Source organism: Aphis gossypii, chromosome 3, assembly GCF_020184175.1.
Source record: "Aphis gossypii isolate Hap1 chromosome 3, ASM2018417v2, whole genome shotgun sequence".
Classification (NCBI taxonomy): Eukaryota; Metazoa; Arthropoda; class Insecta; order Hemiptera; family Aphididae; genus Aphis; species Aphis gossypii.
The window spans coordinates 34,409,402-34,435,080 of NC_065532.1; the positions used below are offsets into that span (position 1 = coordinate 34,409,402).

The following is a 25,679-nucleotide window of genomic DNA, read 5'->3' on the forward strand; positions in this document are numbered from 1 at the left end:
TCATTTGAGCAGTTTGAATTTATTGTTGCAGTTATTTCCTTTATATTCTAAATATTTTATTGTTTTAGTTGTTATTATATCATATTTTAAAATTAACTAATCTTCCCAAGGAATAATAATTATATCTGTAAAATGGTCAAAATCCATAAATACAATAATAACTACTCAGTAGGTACGACTTAAAATAATATAATATTATTCAATTGCGCTTTTCCTTCAATTTTTTAACCACAGTAAAATAATAAGTACACAAAAGGGAAATCGTTCGCGTAAAAGGGTTTGTTTTTTACAACATTATTAGTTATTGAAATATTATGTTCTTTTAGCAGTATTTATATACGAGTTCGATAAACTAATAAATATATTTTTTTAATTGTTGGGTGGGAGTACGCTTAAAACACTGGATTTTACGTTGAAAAGATAATTAACTGCGTACTTACCTTTAATAGTCCCATGAAGAATAAAAACTGTACAATTGTAAACACCGGTATATACACATCGAGTTCTGTTTGCAGCATTTTGTTTGATCCTTCCACGTATTGCCTCCCGACAACGGCAGTAATGAAAAACGAATACGTTGCAATTGTAACGACCTGAAAACAACGAGAAAAACAGTATTTTTTTTTTATTATTTATTCACAAAACAAATAAAATCATGATATTATTATCGTATAATAGTTACCTGTGTATACGCTAAAGGTATGCTGATCCAATCGTAACTCCACAGATAACCGCATTTTGATCTGAAGTCGATAAATTCCTAAACGAATCAATAATAATCGTAATAAAATTGGATTATATCAAATACTTTATCATAGTAAAGCACATTCTCGATTAAATTCTACATTGTTTGTAGTTAACAATGGACTCCTGTTAGGTATTATATTTTATCCGCTTAATATATTACATAGTATTATAGGTAAGTATAAGTTTGAGAAAAAAATGATTGAAATTTATTTTTATTTAAATTTCAGCTTGTAACCTTTTTTTGTTATACAACTGACTCAAACCATAAAATCTAATTTTCTCAAAGTTACAATACAACATATTAAATACCTAGTTTGAATGTTATACGATATTAATAGTAAGATTATTCACAATTGGATTATTTTTGTCATTTACTTTATATCGTAAAATATATTTGTCAACAATACAAATCACTAACTTTAAATTTACAATACCCTATTTTGTGATAACTACATGCTAAAAAAGATTTAACGTTTATTGTATAGCGGTTGGAGTAAAAATTAACAGTAAACGAAACCTTCACAACTAATAAACTTTAAAATACATTTTTGCCAGTACATGCAATATATATATATGTATTACATCCAATTAATTTTCGTCGATTATTGAATATTTATTTCATTGTAAACACACTCCTTTTCTTTAGTTCACAGAAAAATACAATTAATATTTGGTAATATAATTGAGGTTAACAGCTCAAATTAGGTCAAGTTAATTAGCGAATGAAATTAAAATAATTTGAAATAGGAACAGATAATTTTAAATTACAAAAATATTTGACTGTAATTATAACTGTGAAAGTATCAGTAATACTTAACGTTATATTTACATTAAAATCGAAACTTAACACAAAAACGAAATCAATATAAGAACAATGCTTAAAGATTTCTATAACACTAAAATATTCACTGATGGGGCAAAAACTGAAGACTGAGTATAGACCCTCCTTGATTCATAGTAACGATAAAGAGATCAAGATACCTAGCTTCTTTTCAATGTATACAACAGACGTATTCATTGCATTGTCAAGTGCTAACGTGAAACCAAAAAAAAAAAAAATAATAAAAAGCTATTGTTTAGAAAGCTTAGCAATCGTTGAAAATACTTATACCGACCAAACTTTGATATTTCCTCTGAAGTATAGAATTAAATATTTCAATATTTCCAATAGAGGATCGTTGACTCATTTTTAGCAGAATAAACAAGAAAACATTTATCGAAACCTAATCAAATCGTTCTAGATTGATAAATATAATTTTATTTACAATAACGAGTTAAAACCAACGATTAAAGAATTATTAAAGATAAGGTAAATAGTACATACGATTGTTGGAGACTTTTGGGCTTTTGCATTGGTAATGATCACTTTGATTTTGGGTGTATAACGTCACATAAAAGTATAGTGTAAATGCAATTTGAAATTGAGTATGTTTATCTTGTTTGCAAAGTTAGGAAAACGTTTTACTAAAATTTGCATATCAAAAACAATTTTTCAGCTTTGGGCTGAGTACGAAATTTGATTTTGTTTTATAAAGTATGATGTTGTTCAAGATACAAGTGAGTTTGAATAATTTTTATCATCCCGTGTCTTGTAAAAATGATATGATTTGATAAAACTTCAAAAAATATCTTAAAAAATTATCAAAAATATCTACTTAAATAATTAAGTAAGTGAAAACAATTTAATTTAAAATTCTTAAACAAAACAAAACTGCACCATAAAATTAAAAAAAAAAAATTGTAATTGTAAACTGTAACTGATGGCTTTGGTTGTCGATGTAAATTAAGATCAATAAAATAAAAAAAAAATTTAAAAATAATAATTATTAATACATATATTGAGTGATAATGTGTGTCGGAGTAATTTAAATAATATGAACTGTAAAATTTCAATAGACAATATAGCTAGTGAACATTTGAATATTAAGTTCAAGTTAAAGTTAAAATTATTTCCGAATAAAAATAAAAATTTTGTTATTTTGCTTATCGGAGCTTCCGTTTCACTACGCAGTTAAAATGTGACTGATGCGTTTAAAATTTAAATAAAATACGACGACGTCTGTCAGGTAATAAAAATTGAAACCTTATTGGTACGCGATAAATTTAATCATAACAAAAAAAAAAAAAAAACCCATAATAATCAAAATACACTTATTTTTTTGAATATTATACAATTTTTCTTAAAAATATAAAATTTGTGAATAATGCTCCCCGCATCGAATAAAATTACAAAAAATGACCTAAAATATGAAAAAATTACGTAAAAATGTAAAATAAAATAATTATATTTTGTATCAAGGAAACATGATGTACATTTTTAGCTAAGATATCATTGTACTCCTGTACAAAGGAAAAATACCCAAAAGTCATCAATATCCTAACTCTAGATATAACTTAAAAAAATAAGGAAACACTTGTAGATTGTATAACGTGCTCTTGAAGTTAATATAATAAGAATGATTCAAACTGTAATATCTACCTAGTCGCCTTAGCATCAAACATAAATTTTGTAATAGATGAATAAATAATTATTATTTGAGTTATAATAAATTATTTAATAAAATATATTTTTTAATATTATTTAATATTGGTATTTGATATAAAACAACGGGTACATATTATTGTACTATCACATACATTGGAGCAATGTACTGTTGAAAATCAAAAAAAATGCATTTTTTCAAGATTAACGTTAACCTTAATTTCCCTACACGTCTATAAACTGTTAATTAAATAAAAATGAGTGTCAGGTTAGCATATTTATAGGAGATTGGTTAATCATGAATTTGTAAGACAAGCACTCGTAGATCAAAAAAAAAAAAAAAAAAATAAGTAATAATAATTGAGTATTGTAGTTAAAAATTTACTCTCATCGATCGAAGTCTATAGATGATCTTGACTATTGCATGCAATACCTATATTATCATTTTTAGAAGTGCTTATCTATGCCATTATTTACGATTTTACAAAAAAAAAAATCTATTTTACTATTATAATTTAGTCCATATAACTAGTGCGATTATATTATATTTCTATTGATTATAAAATAGAATAGAATAATTAATAATATTTCTATAGTATTGTAAATCAAGTTAATGCAAAAAAAATTTAAGCCAACAGGATTTACCTTGAATAAAAATTTAATTTAAAATTTATAATTATTAATACCCACATAATAATAAGTATTATAATGAGTGATATAGTAATTTAAAATATGAATTGTAAAATAATTTCAATAAACAATAGCTAGTAAACATTTGAATATTAAATTTAATTTATAGTTAAAATTATTTCTGAATAAAAATAAAAATTAGAATTTTGTTATTTTGCTTATTAGACCTTCCGTTACACTGTGCAGTTAAAATGAGACTGATGTTTTCAAATAAAAGACGACGTCCGTCAGTAAAATCTTATCGGTACTCGATAAATTAAATCATAACAAAAAAAAAAAACCCACAATAATAATAATATAATTATTTTTTTTTATTATTATTCAAATTCTCTTAAAAATCTAAAACTTGAGAATAATGCCCTCCCCCACATTGAATAAAACTACAAAAAATTACAAGTGTAAAATAAAATTATTATATTCCGTATCAAGGAAGCGTAGAATACATTTTTAGCTAAGATAGCATTGTTAGAATCAAAGAAAAAAAATGCAAAAGTCATCATCATCCTAACTCCAATAATAACTGATACAAAATAAAGTAACCATGAGAAAATGTTGACTCTAATATGACTTATTTAAAATGATTGTTTTACAAGCAAGTGACGATAAAGTCTATAAATTTATTTAATATTTTAATATTATTTTTATTATTATTAATCATTTACAATTAATAGTAATAAATAATAATGCATTTCATAAATAATTGAATTAGACAGCAACCCTAATTAGACACCACAAAAAAGGGAGAGGGGAGATTAATTGTCCATCATGTATCCTCTCTCACAATCCTGACTGAAAATTAATATGGACTTGTATTATTAAAACGTCATAAAAATGTTTGCGCAAAATTCATCAAAATATATAGCCATACCATATGGGTAAAATAAAAATCACCTTCTTGTGAAATATAACTACATTACAATGTGTACGTTTATCATATTTTTATAACTATTATTGTGTTTTAGATAAATATAAATTTGTGCTGCTAAAATATTGAAAAGATCACGTTTAAAAAATGTATCCGGTTTTTACCTCTGGCACAGCATCATGCTTTTATTTTCTCAAATATTTAAGTAAATAATAATGTGAAGTTCGAACAAGATACTTGGTGTATATAATTATAATATACAGAAATATTGATGAAAGAAAGATACTGTGCAGATTTCGGAGTTTTTTTTTACATTATTGATTGCATTTTTCTTTCTGTATATTTTCTGTCCTCCGGAAGATGATGACTTGATAGTTTTTCAAGGATAATGTATTTGAAGAGAAAGAGAAGTTTTTAAATTTTTGTTTGCGATGGTTTTGTTCATATTCTAACATCAGCAATCGAAATATCTTCAAAATACTTATAATATATATCTTATAACTATACCTATGGTTACAAAAAATATTACTCTACCTTTATACATTTTTTTTAATCATCATTTTTTGTAATATAGTTTACAATATAATATGTGATGATATAAAAATAATCAAAAGAGAAATTAAAAAAAAAGTCGGCAAGTGGGTACAGCTCTGCTGTACATTAGGGGGTGGGGTGGACTTCGGACTAGGGTAGGTTAAATTTGAATGCAATGATAGGTATCATTGTATACGAAAAACGATTCTGAACGGAGATGATTTGTCAGTCTAGAATATATTATATTTAAATATTGTCATATATTCTAATAAATGATTCGCAAATATTCATGATTTTGACGAATTTTTGTCAAAATTTGAACTTTAAATGCTAATAAAAAAAAAAATGTGCCTATGTATTCTTAAAATTTTTAATCACTATAAGAATAACATATGAGGAACTTTGTATAAAATTTTTAAGTATTTTGATTGGGCCAAAAAATTTTATCGACACTTCAAAAAAATTTTTTCAGAAAAATTGAAAATTTCAGTTGTCTATAAATAACTCAAAAAAACTCAAAATATTTTGAAAATTAAATCATGTAAAGAAAATGCCAATCTAAATAATTGGTAAAATTGTCAAGTATCTACGAATTATACTTTTTGAATAATAACAAATATTTAAAATCGTTTGAGGATAAATCGTTATCGTTACGCGATTTCGTAAAAATTTAAAATTCAAACGCACTTAAAATTTTTCCTATAATGATGCTTCGAGTTTTCTCTATAGCTACTTGAAGAAAAACCTATGGAAAACTTAGTGTTGTATTTTTAATCTTTAGTTATAAACACAAAACATTTTATGATTTTTCAACTTCAAAATTACTTGCAAATTTTCGCGTTTTCGACAGAGTTTGTAAAAATTTGAACTATAAACGCTTATAAAAAAAAATTGCGACTAACGATTTTTAATTTTTTTTAGCTACAATAAGAAAAACTCATAAGGAACCTTGTATTAAATTTTCAAGTTTTTTGGTTATCCAACATTTTTTTACCGACACTTCAAAAAAAAATTCGCATAAAAATCGAAAATTTCAGTGGTCTATTAATAACTCAAAAAAAGTCAAAAATTTTTGAAAATTTAACTGTATATAGATAACACTAACAAAAATTTGGTGAAAATTTCAAGTATTGACAGTGATTAGTTTTTGAATTACAACCATATAAAAAAATCGATTCGGTCGAAAACTGGTTTTGCGTAAAAATTCCCGTTTTTCCGTTTTTTTTTTTTTGTTTTTCTCGATTTTTTTGAAAACTGTTGGAAAATGTTTTACCTGTATAATGCACCAAGAATATTCACTTTTCCATCGGAAACCACCCCCTAAGTTTAAAATTGAAGCATTATTTCGACTAGTTATGCTGTACACAGACACAAAAACAAAGAAAAAAAAAACATACATCTTTGTAAAATCAATACATTCATCACTCCGTTCAGAATCTAAAAAATCAGAAAGAAACAATTGATAACGCCACCGCAAGAGAGTAATATGAGTTTATTAAATATGTTTTTTTTTTTTGAAAATTTGGTTAAAATTATTAATATAATAGTACGTCTATGGAGTTTTAGATTATGAGTATCTATATTGATAATGTGATCATTGATAAATTTAAAATTTAAATAAATATTACAATATTAGATAAAGCGCGTGTTATATGGTCTAATATTAGTTATTAAAATGAGATGAGACCTCAGTAACATGTAATAAAAGACTGTTAGAAGTCTAGTTGTCTAAAAAGTGGAATTTTTACAAAATGAACACTAATGATTACAACTAAACAACGACGAATAAACTAATGTAAAGTAGACTGTAGACAGATAATAGATAAATAATACTATGAAGTGTAGAAAGATAAAACCGTAATAATTGAAGTGATTTTATACATATAACTTTTTGTCTGAGTATTTAAAATTATTTAATCAAACAATCAATATTAACGTTTGTCCGTATAATATCGTACCTAATAAAACAAGACATTATTACCTGCATTATGAGTTTGACTCCTTCAGAATCTTCTATTCGCTTGGATTTTCTCGCCTCTTTCAACAAACTAATGAACCAAGTGCAAGGCACCCAATAAGTATTAAATTCTACCTTGGGGAGCGAATAAAATACTTCGATCTCATCGGCGGTCATGTAACCTGCGCATATTTTTTTTTATTAAAAATTAATAATGATTATGTAAACTAAGATATATAATATGTACAATGTATATTTCAATAATATGATATTATAATACAGAGTATTATGTATATTTTTGTGGTTTGGATCGATGAAGTTGTTATAACTTACCTGACTCAGCGACGTGTTCCAATGTCGGAAAACGTTTTTTCACCGGCGAACTGATAGAACGCAACACCAAAATCAATGTCAAAATCAAATATCTCATTAGCGATCTTCGAATCATACAACCATAATCGTCATTGCCCTCTACATACATTGATATTACGTGCATTGCTCTTATGAGAAACAAAAAATAAAATATTTTATTTTTTAACACGGTTGTGTCGATTCTGCGGAAATCGGATGATAATAATATTCCACATACCTGTCGGGCCACGGAATGGCCAAGTATTGGTTCCACCATCTTTTGGCCACGTATGTCACATAAAATCCTAAGATGAACGACAATGGTAGTTGACTAATAAAGGCATCACAATATCGAACTATTTTTTCAAATATTCTGAAACATAATCAGTATTGAAAATTAAACGGTTATCTATAAAAATAAGAGTTAAAATATTATTCATTGACATATAGTATTAACTATATTATATCTTATTATATTAAAAAAATGTGAACAATTTTTCGAATAGAGACAATAATTATAAATTACATTGTAATCAATTAATTTTAATAATAAATTAATTAATCAAAATTAACTAATCGAAAATATCGATAGTTATTAAAACTATAAATATCGAGTTATTCCTAACAGTGATCGGTTCAAGTACAATGCGTGGCGTATTATAATAAGAGAGCGTGGAAGCGTTACTTGAAATAGTCAAATATAATCATATTATACCATAATTAAAGTCAAAAGTTGTAAACTTTGCCATAATACTAAGTACGATATTGTCCTAATGCCAATTATACGTACGAACACGCGTCGTTCTATTACCTATTACATAATAATATATATAATTTGTTCTCGCACGTGTTTTCTATTATCAGAGTCACGCGGACACGTTAATTGAATAGTTACAAAACACAATGTATAATAATTATATATTATATAATGTACACAATGTGAGATGAAAAACGAGAATCGCGACGTGCCGAGACGATTTGATTCGATTAATTATTATTAATAACATTACTTACTATTTGCGGTCATTCTTTATAATACGTCAATACGATAAACAATAATATTTATTACTCGCAGTCGCCATTGAGTGCGCGTTTTGTCAAGGGTTCGGCGGCGGGAGATCTGACCGTGAGAATCTTAATTTTTTTTTACAACGAGCACATAGTCGTATAATACATTAATATTATTCGTACACGAAAAGGCCAATGTACGAATCGTAATATTTTGCTTACTTTAATCGGGAAGCTTCGACTGGTAATTGAAAAAAAAATATAATACCACCACAAGGCCTCATTCTCACTACGGTCATGGATTGGCTAGTGACCACTGAGGTTTAAAGTGCATATGACGACTGTGTCCTATATAATATAATTATTATCATTGTCGTTTTTACGGAGTACTTCATAGATTTTACCAGCTCTCAGTTCACTCCACGAGCCTAATTACTAAATAAAGCGCTTATAAATAAAAGACGATTCAACCCCAGATAATTTCTGTGAAATTCTAAATAGTCATGATTATTTTTTTCCAAAAAATTATGAATTATAAATATCAATTGAGGATATTATAGTGTGGTCTAAGCGAAATTATATTTTATAACAGTTACCTATATTAGATTTATTCATGTCGATATAAATACTGATCGTGTTAAATAATGCTCAGTTTTTTGAGCCATGTAGATAATTTAATAATTAAACACATAGATCGTAGATCAGACACTGTATACAGAAGTTTTATATGAAAAAAATATAAAATATTAAACTTAATTTGTTGTAATTCATTTATTAAAACTGATAGGTACTTACAATGAAATTCCATCATTGGATGGTTGCTTCATTAGTGTTCTCACCTTATAAAATATTTCTATAGCATTGTAAATCAAGTTAATGTAAAAAAAAAAATATTTTTAAACTAAAAAGATTTACCTTAAGTAAAAATTTAATTTAAAAATAATAATTATTAATACACTTATAATAAGTATTAACGAGCGCCGGAGTAATAAAAAAATAGTATGAACTGAACATTTTCAATAGACAATGGCTAGTGAACATTTAAACTTTAAATAAAATTTAAAGTAAAAAAATTATTTTTGAATAAAAAAAAAAAAAAAATGTTATTTTGCTTATCGGAACATGCGTTACACTGTGCAGTTAAAATGTGACTGATGTATTTAAATAAAATACGACGACGTCTGTCAGGTAATAAAAATTGAAACCTTATCGGTACGCGATAAATTTAATCATAACAAAAAAAAAAAAAAAACCCGTAATAATAATAATACAATTTTTTTTTGAATATTATACAAATTTTTTAAAAATCTAAAATTTGAGAATAATAATCCCTACATCGAATAAAATTACAAAAATGAAAAAAAAAAAATGTTAAAAAATGCTTTTATAACTAAAAATGCCTAAAAATGGAATATAAAATTATTATATTCCGTATCAAGGATGCGTGGAATAAATGTTTAGCTAAGATAGCATTGTATGGGATCAAAGGAAAAAAAATGCAAAAGTCATCAACATCCTAACTCCAACAATAAATATAGTCAAATATATACAAATGTAAACAAATGTGAATAACAATGTAAAAGTGCAATTTATAAACCTATTTTACAAGATATGAACGGCGCACGGCGTTGTGAACTGCGATATAATAATGTATGCCTGCACTTCGGCAATGGCATTATCTAGGTTGATAATCTATATTCGACGTTTATTTAAAGGCTCTTCAATAAACGTCAAACAATAATATTGGCAATATTGCTATAAAAATAATAATAGTGCGTTTTTCGTTTTAATATAAAATAATATATACTAGTATTATAATATGTAATATTGTGATATTTATTCATTTTATTTTTTCATTACTTTATTTTATTATTTGAGTTTTTTAATTTTTGTAGTGATTTAAATTTTAAGTCATACGTTAGCGACCCTATGTTGGTGACCCCTAGGTTAAGAAACACTAACATAGGATAGAATTTAAAAAAAAAAAATTATTTATGGGGGTGTGTGTACGATATTATCAGGGCTGTGTTAACGAGTTACGCGCGGTAGTCATTTTAATTTTAAGGAGTCACATAGTATTATGAACAAACATTAAATGAACATTCAAAATTATCGTTATATGTATACATAGCAATGAAAGTATGGCAACAATACAATGTTTTAAATTCCATTCTTTTTCCGATTTTCTAGGGTTACCCCTCATAGGAAAACAAGGAGAGAGTTACATGAAAATGATTGCCCCTGGGTATCAAATGTCTTAATACCGCTGACGGTTATACGTATTTTACCTGTAATGTGTATAGTTTACAACGCACTTACAAGTTTTAGTATCGTATAAAACAACCATTCATCATAGAATAAAGTATATTTTTAAATGATAATTAAATATTTATAATTCACGTTGCTCAAATATTGCGGACGTAGTTACACCACATGTCCGGGTATTCTATTTACATTGATTAATATTTTTCACTCGGACTGTAACGTATTGTATTATTGTATAAATATTTAATAGAGACAAATAACTATATTTTGGTCATTGGCACGTGTAAAATTAGAATAGATCAAATGGTTACGTTTTTAATCAACATATAAATAATAATTATTTAAAAAACTTGATTTTTAATCGAGTTATTTTGTTCGTTCAAATAAGATTAGTTAGGTACCCATCAGCAAATGGTCGTGAAACTTTTGAACATATTTTTTTTACGAAACTAAATTTATAAGTAATACCATATAAACACTACAATAAATGCATCGTAACGCCTTTTGAAGATATTCTAAATAGGATTACTGCGTAGGTATTTAAAATTTAACGCTCTCACGCGTATGCCTGATGGAAAAACTGATACTTTTCTTGATTTTTGAAGGGACGGTTATTATCTAAACAGTAATCTTATAAAATTATTATAATAAAAGTTAATATAATTATATTATACTACTCTACTGTAACAAAGTGCAAAGGTTTCAATCAGCGAAGGAAAATATTTTAACATACTGCAACTGACGTAGGTACTATATATATATTCAACAGTGATCGTCTAACGTGGTATGAAATATAAATCTTCATCGTTATGCATAGAACATATTACTATGTTGTATTTATATATTATATATGTAATTTACAATGTATATTATATATATATATATATTGTGTTGAAATGTATTGTTATATATTTATTATTTTGTAGTGATCCTTTCGATCCTCCCTAACCTTTTACTACATGACCCAACCGTAAACCTAACCTTTATCCTTTCTAACTTAATCGAGAGGATGTCCCAGAACATGCATTCATTTATCATAATATACTATAGAAATACATGAACTTTTAGACATTTTTTGTTTATGAATTTATGATCACTGAAAAAATAATTTATTTTCATTTCGTAAGAAACAAGGAAAAATTCAAACGTTAATGACAATTCTTTATTGTAATTTGTCGAAATATACACTTAAAAAGATATAGAAGATTTATAAGTTATTATTTATACGTTTTTCACATCATGCATATTTTGAATTTTGACGCATATTGGTATGTTATAATAATGTGATAAATTTAATAAACTCTTATAAAAAAGTGATCATTTAAATTAAACATATTATTATGATTAAGGTTATTACTATTATTATTATTTAGATAATATTCTCAAACTTATGTCGTTTCCATACTATAAAATGATCGATGTTACCAATAGTTATGACACACACAGCAGACGTATATATAAACATGAAAATGAAAATCTTTGTCATATGAGTTAATGAAAAATGGTATTATTAATTTTTAGTCTATAATGAAAAGAAAACTAAACTTGGATCTTTCAACCAACTAGAAAAAAAAAGAAGAAGAATTTAAAAAAAAATGTTACAGTTAAATGGTAAAAAAGCAACGCCAGGCTAGGCAGCTATGTAAAGTTAATATGCCGGAGATATAATCTATACTTCCACAAAATCAGAAAATCAAATTTAACTCGAATGCATTTTGTAAGGGTAACTAGTGCACGGGAATACTTAGTAATAGTAGGTATATGCTTAAAAGATGATCGACATTTCTGATCTGAATATCTATAATAATATTTATTATACAAATTATTATAATTTATAACATATTATATACGTTTAATATTATTATAAGTTATAAAAACCTATTAACAATTCACTGTGAAATTTAATTCGCAAATTTAACTTTATTCTCCAAACACGCAGTTCGTCGACATCGTTGTAACTTGAAATTTAAAGTTAAGTTGAACATGCTTTAGGATAGGTATGGTCACCCGTTCGACGGTCATGTATTTGAAAGTCATGTGATTGAAAATTTGCGTTTGAAAGTCTATGTCTTCGAGAAATCGTGTACCTATAATATTTTCGAAAAGTCCTGTTTGAAAAGTTATCTGTTCGAAAGGTTATTTGTTAGAATTTCTATCTAATTGGATCTAGAACGTGGTCCGATATCTCACATACAAAACTGGTTTTATTTGACTATCAACAAGAATAAAGTAAATGTGGTCTGGTCAGTAACTGACCGTCTGAATCATGGTTCGCCAAGAATTACAAACGTTGCAAAATAATTGTAAAATTGTATCTCAAGAAGATAAATAGACTAGTTTCTCCTAGTTTAGATAAGTCCAAACAGTTAAGTGTGTAGCAATGGCTTATTTTCTACAATATTTTTCAAGTATATTCAAACTCATCACATTAAAACACAAAAAGTGCAAAATCAAATCAAATCAGTAGTTCAACACCTAATATAAGGATGGCTTTTAAAAGGATATAAAAGAAAGTTGATGTATAGAAAACTCAGCTATGTAGTGAACAAAGAATTTACAATAACGATAATAATTTAGATAAGTTAGAATTTTGCACCTTCTCATTCATTGATATAATAGACCTCTTTTTGATATATATTAGATTAATAATAAAATAAAGTTAATGGAAAAAAAACTAATTTAAGCCACAGGATTTACTTGTAGGTACCTATAATACTATAGACAGTAGTATTATAATAGTATCTAGGTACTTATTAATGATTAATTTAGACTTTTAGAGATAGGATTTTGATGACCTAAAAAACATACAAAAATGTCTTAAAAAAATGACTAAATAAATCTACTTAAATAAATAAAAATAATTTAATTTAAAAATAATTATTATTAATACATAATATAATAAGTGATAATGTGTATCGGGGTAATTTAAAATATGAATTGAAAAATTTCAATACACAATAGAGCTAGTAAACATTTAAATATTAAGTTTAATTTAAAGTAAAAACATTATTTTTGAATAAAAATAAAAATTTTGTGATTTTGCTTACCGGAACTTCCGTTACACTGTGCAGTTAAAATGTGAATGATGTATTTAAATAAAAGGCGACGACGTCTGTCAGGTAATAAAAATTGAAACCTTATCGGTACGTGATAAATTTAATCGTAACAAAAAACTCATAATAATAATATTATCCAATTTTATTTTTTTGAATATTATAAAATTTTCTTAAAAATCTAAAACTTGAGAATAATGCTCCCCACATTGAATTAAATTACAAAAATGACCTAAAATATAAAAAAATGAATACATTTTTAGCTAAGATATTATTGTACATAGGACCAAAGGAAAAAAATGCAAGTCATCAATATCCTAACTCTAATTATTATGTAACATCCATCTATCTTTTATACATAACCATATACATTAACTGTTTTTGTGTATTTAAAAAAATATTTGTTTAAAATGTTCTCTACGTTAACTGTTTACAAGTTGAATTAATAACTATGTCTATTAACTATTAAGTATTCAAATAGTTGACTAAGTTATAAAGTTTTGGAATGTGAATGGAACATAGATTAAAGTACGTAAATAAATACTAGATACTTGAAGGCCCACTATTTAGGTTAAATAATATTATATTATACTAAGACAAAGATGGCTATAAGACACCTTGTTAAGAGCCTAAAAATAAGACAATTGTTGAAAAACGTTTCAGTTGACACACACACACACACACACAAGTGGTTACGACTATTAAACTTTAAATAAATTTACATTATCCCTGGTCTCGACCACCTCATGGCATATTGTGATGGTTAATTTTGTCATTAGTTTTATAACTTGTTGGACGTTGTCAATTCCTTATAGTATACGTATACTTACCTAGAACAAGTCATGCATTAATTATATTTTAATTCTATGGAGGAAACATACAATTTATTTAACAATATATTGTTACAACAGTGGTCAGTGGCCACTTGATTTTGTGATTGGTGAACTATAATGCGCTTTTGTCTATCATTGTAATCTTACACACGTCCAGTCATATACCATTTGCAATGGACTCTTTTTTTTTTATTTTCATCGTTACTGTCATTGTTCATAATGTACTGTCTGGGATATTTTGCACTAGGTATTTGTCCAGGACCTTTTGACATTCTATTCGAGGTCATTTTAATCGATTACTTACAACTATAAACTTGTCTACTTGTCAAGGGCGTATTTGACCTATGTTTATGGGGAGGGGGATATTTTGTTAAAATATTTACGTATTTACGCATTGAATACAATATATACTATATATACATATATATTTTTTTTAGAGTATATTTTTATAGTTATTACTCAAGTCTCTTCATCCTAAGAGGAGATGATTATTTGAGTAAATAAATAAGTCAAAAGTATATACTTTTGATATCAAATATAACTTAATATACATTATATTATAACATATTAAATAGTGCGTTATTCAAGGGCATAATTTATTTTTACTCATTGTGGCGATGACACCATTTAATTATTTAATTTTAAATGATCTCAACTCGCCTTATAAAAATATTTTTCTTCGTCGAAATAATGTACATTTATTTTATATTTATAAAATATCTCATTAGTAATTTTAGATTCTGTGCGGAGCGATTCAACCATGTATTTTGGAGAGGTCAAATATAAAAATGCTCAGTATTTATTTTAATAATTGGGAAAACAAACAAAAAATTACCTGAAAAAAAGGACAAAATCGATTTCGTTTTTATTTTTTAAGTAACTCAAAATCAAATGAATTTTAATTTTTCACCAAATGTTTATTTTATCATTTTCTATTAACGATAAAATTTTCGAAATATCCCGATTATTGTTAAGCTATTTATAGTTATAAGATATTTTAAGTATTTTAGTTGTTTTTTCTTTAAATGCCGATAAAATTTTTTTGATTTGTAAAAATTCCTAAAAATTGAATACAAGATCCCACAAAAGTTATATTTATATGTGTTTAAAAAACTAAAAATACATGAGCACATTATTATTAATATGTATTTGAAGTTAAAAATTTATAAAAACTTTCTTTTTGTAACTAAGTTTTTAAAATCAAATACAAGATTTTTTATAAGTAGATAATATTGAAATCATAACTCTAAAAAATGTGAAATAAGTAATAAACTGATTTTTTTTTTAGATATTTTAAATTTAAATTTAGACAAAATTACTGATTTAAACGAAAAATTATATTATTAATTATTTTGTTGTAGTTAAAAATAAATATTCGTGGAAACTTAAATTTTGATCTATATTGTAATTAAAATTAATTAAATAAATTTTATTAATTATTTTATTATAATATTTATACATATATGTTATACAAATTGTAATATAAACTTTTTTTTTTGATTTAATGTGATTAATTTAGTATCAATGGAACATAAGATACTAAATAATAACACTATACCTTCGATATTTATAGTATGCTACCACCTCATAAATAACTAAATAAAATAAAATTATATTGTTTATAATTTTTGTATCTATATATATATATATATATACTTTTATAGTAAATTAAAATAATGGCACAATAGTAATATCTGCAATAATTGTATTATTCAGTATTTACTATAATTTTTCATATTTATTTTGATATTTAAGAGAAAATATAAATTATGTAAACAAAAATGATATAACTTATATCATTTAAGAGTATATGCGTAGAGACAGAAAATATACATGCAGTTATTTGTTTACTTAAATTACATAAAATTTGTAAATAAACTAATGTATCATCAAAATAAAGAATTAAGTTATAGAAGTTAAATGAATTCTCCTTTCGCTCTCTTAAATATTATGCCTTTACCAATGCATTATTTCAAAGAAATCGAATTCCTAACATAAATATGATATATTTACACATTCTGAAATTTTCTTTTGGCCTGGTCAATGAAATCTAAACTAAGCTATAAATTAAATTTTGTTATTTCTGTGCAGAATAATACGTGATTTATCCATTGAGTTTTGAAGAGTAATGCTGAAAGCTTTTTGGTGCAACGAAATATTTTTTTTTTGAAATCCACTTAAGGTTAATGCGGTTCAATGCAAGTAGATGGAACAGACAGTACCTATTTACTCATGTGTAATATTGAAAGAAAGCGATGATGAAAATCAATTTATTCTTCTAAAGTACTGTAGCTGTGTAGGTACATTAACATTTATTGTGTCACACTGTCACTAACAGTCTGTCAAACAAAATTGTATTTTAAATTTCAAAAATTGCAAACGTATATCAAACAAATATTACAGATTAAAAATATTTTCAAATCCAATATTTGTAATCATATAGTATAATTCTTTAACTAAAGTCTATGTTATAGGTAGTATTATGTAGTTGCCCGTGTACTTGTAATTTTATACTAAATAACGTCCCGTGTTTTAATCGTATTTTTAACTAATAGTACCTATTTTATTATGAAGTTAATCATTAATTCAGGTAGTTATAGAATGTTACTTAAAAATAATAATACTGGCAAGTCCGAGTCAATTTTAATAACCCTGAACATACTGTAAAAGTATAATTCATAACTGTCAGAAATCTTAGTGAAAAATGAAATTATTCAGTATTAGTGTATTACTCAATACTCATATCATTAAAATAATAATATAATATTCACGTAACAACTATAGGTAAGTAATACGTATACAATGCATTTTAAATTTAGTTATTGCTATGCGTTGTTCTAACAAGTATTTTATGTCGTTCGGTGCCCATTATTGTTAATATATATATATATAATAATATAATGATACTGATTAAGAAAACATGATATATAATAGAGTACGACTTCACAGGTCTGAAGTGATATACGATTTGTATGTTATGATAATAGATTGATAATTAAACGAAAATAATCATTTGTAAGTTTAAGTAACTATTATAGTAAAAAACTAGTTCCGATTTTTATAATTTTATTCATGTGTTTCTAATTTTCTATAATAATTTAATAGATATTGAATTTCAAATCAGTATGACTGATTTTTGTATATTTTATATTTTGAACCATTATAATATATTTTACAAATAGTATCTATAAATTAAAATTATTTTTACCAATTTTTGTATCAAAATATTTGAATTATTTAATCACTTGTTATGATTATACAGTGATTCTTAACTGGTGTTGCGTGAACTTCGAATAAATTTCCCATCGACATTTAAATACCAGTGGAAAAATATCTATAAAGTAAACGAAATTATTATTTCATTGTAATTTTGACTATTATCAATTTCATTAATAGCATAAGAAGTGTAAGAATTATTTTAACGTACGAAAACGTTAACCTTCCTACTATGATCGCACAATATCACCACCACAATATGACAATAACAGAAATAAATTATAGGATTGATAACTTTATTTTTAAAAATACTATTTTATTTACGCTTGTGTTTTACGAAAAATCTTATAAAATATTAAGTGATCAGTTATTCAAAAAAGGTTAAGACTTAAGAAACACTAACGTAGAATAACGCTTGTTAGGTTAATTCCACAGATGTACAATAAATAATTAAGTGTGCAAAAAAAAAAATATATGTATGAAAAGTAAGTTACATCTAAAAGCTGAGCAGACAATATCGTTTTTCCACTTGATATATCTTGGTATTATGATAGAATTCAAGGGAATGAAAATAATAGCATTAATGCAATCACATTATCTACTTAATATACGTGTAGTTGAGAATTTTAAATTTATTTTTATTTTAGTTGTGTATTTTAGAATTAAATGATGCGTACAAACTGTCGTGTAGGTGTTTAATATATACAGGATATAAGACGAAAATAAGGAAATTTACATTGAAATAACATTTACAAATGTATCAGACCTTCGTGATATATTTTGTAAAATTAAAATTAAAATACCTCTGAGACACTGTTAAAATTATATTATCCTCTAATAAATTGGTTATAAATGAAAAATAAAATCTAAAAATTATGTGACATAAATTTGTGATAAATATATTTCTAAGGTCGCAAAATATATAGTTTACCTATTTGTCTTAATCAGTTCTTTTGAATTGTTTTAATACGTTTTTCCAACGAATAAGCAAACATAACGAAGCTGATATTCTTTATCTTTTTTAAAGTTACATTAAAATATTAGAATAGGTACATGATTAGTGACATTTTTAATTTAGTGTATGAATATTGAAAATCTGTCACGGTTTAAGAATTAAGAATTTATTTTTTTTTTAAAGTGGGCCACCAAACACATTAATCACAATAATGATGTCTTGTATAGAAATATTATTAGAAACCAGTTAATAGCTATGGGTACATTATTTTAAACAACTGAGCTTTAAACTTTTTTAAATATTATATTTAATAATTTTTGTTGTTAATTTTATCGTGGTGTGGTATACATTTTTTTTTAAATTAAAATTTTTATAATACATTGATAAATTTAAATGAAATCTAAAAAAAATGATTATTTTAAACAAAATAATAATATATTGAATTTAATAGTGATAAATATCAAATAATTTTAGTATTTTTCATGTGTACACGATTTTTTTTTACTAATTTAAATTACAATTTTGCAACATTAGTTACATTATATATTTAAATTGTATTTACTTAAATGTTATTTAAATTTGTATAAACATTTTTTTATGGATTTAGTGATCTTCGAAAAATAAAAATGTCCATTTTTCAAATATACCACACTTTTATGGTTTATCACGCTAATATTCGCTTTGTATAGGCTATAGATATCTACTCTGTACTTTTTATGTTTTCGTTAATCGCAGAGATAAAAACCAGCAGTTATTCAAATGTCGTCTTAAATTTACTTTCTTTTTAAGTACCTAAACAATAAAACACATTTTTGGGTGAATAAATTACTACGTATTTTTTTTTAAACTTAAGAGATATCAAGTATGAGGTCATACTATTTTAGCAGCGGTTTGTGTTACGTATAATTGAGAGATTCTTGGAAAAAAAATCGCTACGTTGATATAGTTTATAATCGATTGAAAATGTAAAATTATAAGTAAAATAAATATTTAATTTGCAAACACTAGATTGTCCATAAATTAAATGTAATAGAAATTCGTCGAAATCACTTGTTTATAGAACATTCTATGTTGGTAAGGGGTATTTTATTGAGACAACTTTATATAGTTTGAACACTTTTAACTCTTGTTGTTATTTTTAAATTAGATAGTATTTTAGAAAAATCTTCATTCACAAAAGCTATCAGAAAATTGCTATCATATTATTATACAGTTTTATTAGCGTAGTTAAGTTTTTTCTTTTACCAAACAAACCACTTAAACTACAAAGCTAACTGAATGTACGTTATAAGATTTAACGAGATTGCAGTTTATGTTAATACTACTCAACTTTCGTCGATGTTCGAAATTAACTGACCATGTATAATAGTATTATAACTGCCTAAAAATTTGGTAATATTTTGCTGATAAACGATACTATATAAATAGAATATCTTGTACTATTTCTTACCGTGGATTTAACATTTTAAGATATAATATAGGTAGTAGGTATACATCAATTTGAGACACGCAATCATTGAAGCTTTAAATTACCTAAAATCATAGTTTGTTCTACTTTTACAAAATGTTGCTAGAACTCGAAACTTTACTAACTATGTATGCGATATTATATAAAAACAAAAAATCCCTACTATATTAATATTTATTACTTAGTCAAGGATATTGAATATAATCGTATTAAGGAATAATTTTCATATAAAGACGAATCGATGTTTACAAAACAGACATTAGAAACTCTTATATAGCTGTAGTAAACTATAATAAATATTATTATGGACTATGGTTAGCATGTTTATTTGGTCATCAATCAATAGTTAAGATTTTCCATGTTAAAAAAGTTGTGTTCCATATTTCAAAGTTGATGTTTCTTCATAACGATATAAACTTTTGAAACAGCTTCGAAAATTCACGTGCATATTATTATAACCAGTTGGAGGAGTTAAGACAGCTACCGAAGTTGGCAACTTGGATAAATTACTCATATCGTGATTGATTAAAATTCACACGAGAAAAACAAATATAAATAACATAATACTTGTAGTAATACTAATATTAGTGCCTACCTAAGGGAATAGAGTAATTAAAAAACAACGTACAAAAATGTAGTCGGCTGTTTGAAAACTTAAGATAAATTTTAACAAAAAAATTTTTGTTTTTAATAATTGAAAAATCGTTAATTAATGCCTACCTGATTTAATTTAATGTCTATATTGTGTACGGACAACATTGATCTAAACAAAATTTTACAATTTAAAGTTTATAAATAGTATTGCTGATAAATTAATGAGAAAAAAAATGTTATTTTAATAACAATGTACCTAAACAGTGTAGGAATTTAGATGATCTAGTTGCTTTGGCTCGCGCGTAAGAGAGATTGTGTAGATGATTTTAGCAAATCAAAACTAACATCAATTATGGAAAAAATCTGTGAAACACATGCTAGTTTAGAGGCATACTCAAATTTAGACGGGGCTTTTCTAGACATAAAACCCTGAGACTGTTTGAAAGCAGACTACCGTTTTTTGTTGTAGAAGAGAGCAACTTTTTGAGATGGGCAAAAGAATCTATTTTTATTTTATGTTTCAAGTTTATATTGTTTGTTTTGTTATTATTATTGTTTGGAGATGACTTATGGACATATGTGAGTTATTTGAGTTGGAAATCTGAGAAAAATGTGATGAAGTTATTTCTAGGTATTTTATATTATATTAAACTTATAATAATTCTTCAGTTATTTAAAGAATTTGGCAAGAGTATTAAAAAAAGTATATATTTAACGGTTGTTTTAAATGATGAACATGTATGCAGATAATTTAATTGTTTTTTAGTTTAATATTACTTAAATCATATTAATATTAGTTATTATAATACTTATGTATATTTATATTTGTCAACAAAAGATTATTTTATTTTTAACATGTTGTACTTAAATAACATTGATACATATTTAATAAGTATATGATATGTTTATGATACGATCTTATGAAGCTAATTTCGAATTACAAGTTTATACAAACATTTGGAAAAACATCAAAAACCGGTGATTAGTCATGACTCATGAGTCATTATTGATTACCATACTGTGCTATGATTAGTGCTTATAATTTTGTTTTCTGGTTGTTCACCTAAATGTATAAACTTAACATTTTCAATAAAACTAGTTTTCAGTTAGTGTATTTTTAATTTATGCACCTACCACCGAATTCGTTTGATAAAGTGTTTGTTATGTTTAAATTAAAAACTAAAAATACCCATTTGTAGTATTTTTAAAAATACGACTTGTATTTTATATTATACTTCAATTTATTCTTCAATTGATCGTTGCTACATAAAACCTATAAAAGAATATTTCGACGACAGGAAATATCGTACCCATTAATGGAATAATATATCAACGGCTTCGTCTATAAGAGTATATATTTCTTATTTCGTATTAGTTAATGCTAGGCGTGTGAGTATAGATATAACATAAGTTCTAATAAATAAAAATAATCATTTTAAAAACCGTTAGATTATAATATTATATATTATTATTTATTATCATTGAAATATATAGTCGAATTAAATACGTTCGGCGTATCTGGTATAATAATATATATTAATATAAACATCTGTGTATTTTATATTGTTATACGGACGAAATGAGCGAATAGGAATTAAATAAAAAAAAAAAAAAAAAACCATAACACATGTCGTAGTAATATAATTTATAATAATACTGTACGGCGGAAGTCCAAACTCGTTTTCTTTCGATCGTGATCAAGACTAGCTGGCATAAAACTATAACATATTACGCGTAGGTGTGCTGTTTTATGACCGCTGTGTCGAATTCTAACGACCCGTTCGGAGTAGTATACGACTTATGTGCGAGGATATGAGTTCACCTATACAACAGTTAGTACTATATATAGTAGATAGGTGGCATAGGCATTGATTTTAGAATATTTTGAAACTTCAGGCACGTGTGTAGGATACTATTATATACGATAGTGACGTTACGGTTCCTATGATTCGTATAGTTTCCGAAGACGGTTTAAACCAAAATAATATTATGTGCATAATAATATAGATAATAACATATTAATGTGCATAATTCGAGTCGTGATAGTGTAAAATTCGATAATTATTCAGTACGTCTACACCGACTTGATACGCGTTTGAGTGTAGCTGTACGCGTGTTTGTATAAAGTACGATTGATTTGACGATGCGAATTCTAACCATGCGAGGACATAAAATAACGCATTAAATCGCCTATTCGCGTTTCAAAATATATAATCGGCATTCAACAGGAAATTTAAATAGTAATACTATCGAAATGTCAACTTTCAAATCAGATTATACGTTCTGAAATATTGTTTGCCAGGTGTAAACAATAAAAGATTTTATGAAAACCAGAAAAAATTTACGTTTATAAGACCACACAAAGAAAAAAAACATCGTTACCGTTAAAACTGGATTTTCAAAAAATTTGCATAGACTCGGTGGGAGTATATGATATACGAGTATTCTGTGTAGGTTACGCGTATTTTGCGGGATAGGCATATCTTAGACGACATCCAGTTATAATAATAATAATAATATAATAATAAAGTGATTTGACGTCGTCAGTATGAGATGTTTTTATTTAAATCATTTGTTGAGCTACAGATATAATAATAAGTAATAATTATTTATATATTTATTGAAATGAGTTAATAAAGTAAAGCCAATAAAATATATCTTATAAAAAAAAAGTGTACCGTGTTTGTAAAATGTACTCACTTAAAGTATAATCAACTTACAATTTTTCGAATAAAAATTAATATATTATACATGTATATTGTATTTATCGCAGATATGTATTTTACAAGTGTTTTTGAACTTGGGTATTAAAATTGTTAGGTAATTGTTAAGTAAACCATACTGCACAATATAAGTTATTAATTATTCAAAAACTAAAAGTACCGTGAAAACGAAAAATACTTAAGAGTTAATCGTATACAAATTAGACTCCATTATGTCACAATAATAAATTTGCATAAGCCAATCAATGAAAACTAAAGGAACTAAGAAAACTTGTACCTACAATAAATTACACATTAATTAGGAGATTTAATAGTAATTTAAATTAAAAAAAGCAACAAACCCAGGAATGACCATAGATCAAATGAAAGTTGGTAAAAATCAAAAAATAAAATAGGTATCTAAAATTGATTAAAAATAAAACAAAAAATGTTCAAATGTTCTGTAACAATAATATCGTATATTAGAGATTATATTTAGATGATGTTTATTATAAAACGATTAGAAAATTCTAATTCCAATTTTATTTTTTTTGTGTATTTTACTTCAGAAGTAGTTTTTATACCAATTTAAATTCCTAATTCTACAGATTCTATAATTACCTTCAAATCAATACCGAAGAAGTTAATTGAACTCTGTTAATAATAATTATGGTTCAAATTCAAACATAAAATATTTTCAATGATAATTTAAAAAAAATAATAAGTCATGGAATGAGTTTGTGTTACAAACGTATTTCGATTCATTTAGGTTCAGGATTGATAAAAAATATATGATTACCTTATAATACTATATTTTCATATTTCAACAAAAATACCATCAGTATTAATTATGCCCTAATAATTTAAAGCAAAAGCTCTGGAAAATGTTGACATAAATATTTTCTAATTAATTATTGAGAATTCGAGTAACCGATTAATTTGTTAAAGTGCAATGAGAATAAAAGTATCAAAAAACATAGAAACATTAGTACTTTTTTTTTTAAAAAAAACGTTTGAACGTACTTAAGATTATTACTAAAGTTTACTTTTAATGTACAATGTTAGTATAGATATCAGTAGATATAATATATAAATTAATTAACGTAAAATAAGTAATATTTGAAATATCTATTTTACCTTACTAATATTTAATAGAACTGTTAATAGCTGATAAAATAAACATTAAGTATTTTCAATATTTATGAATCAAGATCTTTCACTAGGTATATGAAATGATTTTGTTTTTAAATACAAATAATTAACCAAGTTTCATACAGATATACATATATTATACAGATTTATATCATATTTAAAAGACCAATAAACTAAATAAGATTTTTTTTTATATATATTTGAAAAGTGTTTGAGGTTTGATTTGCATTTTTAATGAAGATTTTGACAATTATTTCCAAAGAATTTCCGTAAGCTTATATACTTTCTAGTTGAATATATAGTCTCTGTTAAAACAAGGAGTTAATCACATATGTAAATAACAAATTTTCGATTGAACAAATAAACGTAAATAGACCATGTGACAATGCATAATTTATTATATATCTCAAGTAGCCTCAGTTATTCATAAAAGAATTTAAAAATACATTTATTTTTCACTATACATTGGGAAAGTTATTTTTTAACCTAATGAATTATCATATATTTACCTATAAATCATATTTGATTTATGGTTTTAAAGTTTATTTCAAAATTTAAATTCATATTATAATCCGAATATAATAGAAATCTACAAGTTGAAATTGTATTTAATTTTAAATTAGACTATAGATATGATAATTTCGGTATAACTGTAAAATTGATATAATTCCATGCAATCCGAATTTTTAAGAAGGTTCCAATATTTTAATTTCATCTTTTTAAAAAACAAGAAATGTTTTTTTTTCTTAATGGATAGAATCTGAGTCTAAAATCTAAATGACTTAATAATTTTCAAACTATCCTATT

The 25,679-nt window shown here is 25.2% G+C and overlaps 1 protein-coding gene across 2 annotated transcripts in view; it reads right to left on the bottom strand.

Annotated features, from left to right (window-relative positions):
• The window catches only part of LOC114133052 (bestrophin-2-like), a 43,668-nt gene that overhangs the window by 9,782 nt on the left and 8,207 nt on the right, over positions 1-25,679 (bottom strand). For both annotated transcript variants that reach the window (XR_007605001.1, XM_050203693.1), the window contains exons 2-6: positions 7,865-7,999; positions 7,609-7,775; positions 7,300-7,457; positions 683-760; positions 441-593 (exon numbers count right to left, since the gene is read on the bottom strand). Coding sequence is in view for 1 of the 2 variants with exons in the window: in XM_050203693.1 (XP_050059650.1) it covers positions 441-593; positions 683-760; positions 7,300-7,457; positions 7,609-7,775; positions 7,865-7,999 (691 nt within the window). In the remaining variant the exon portion in view is untranslated. The remainder of the gene's footprint in view (positions 1-440; positions 594-682; positions 761-7,299; positions 7,458-7,608; positions 7,776-7,864; positions 8,000-25,679) is intronic.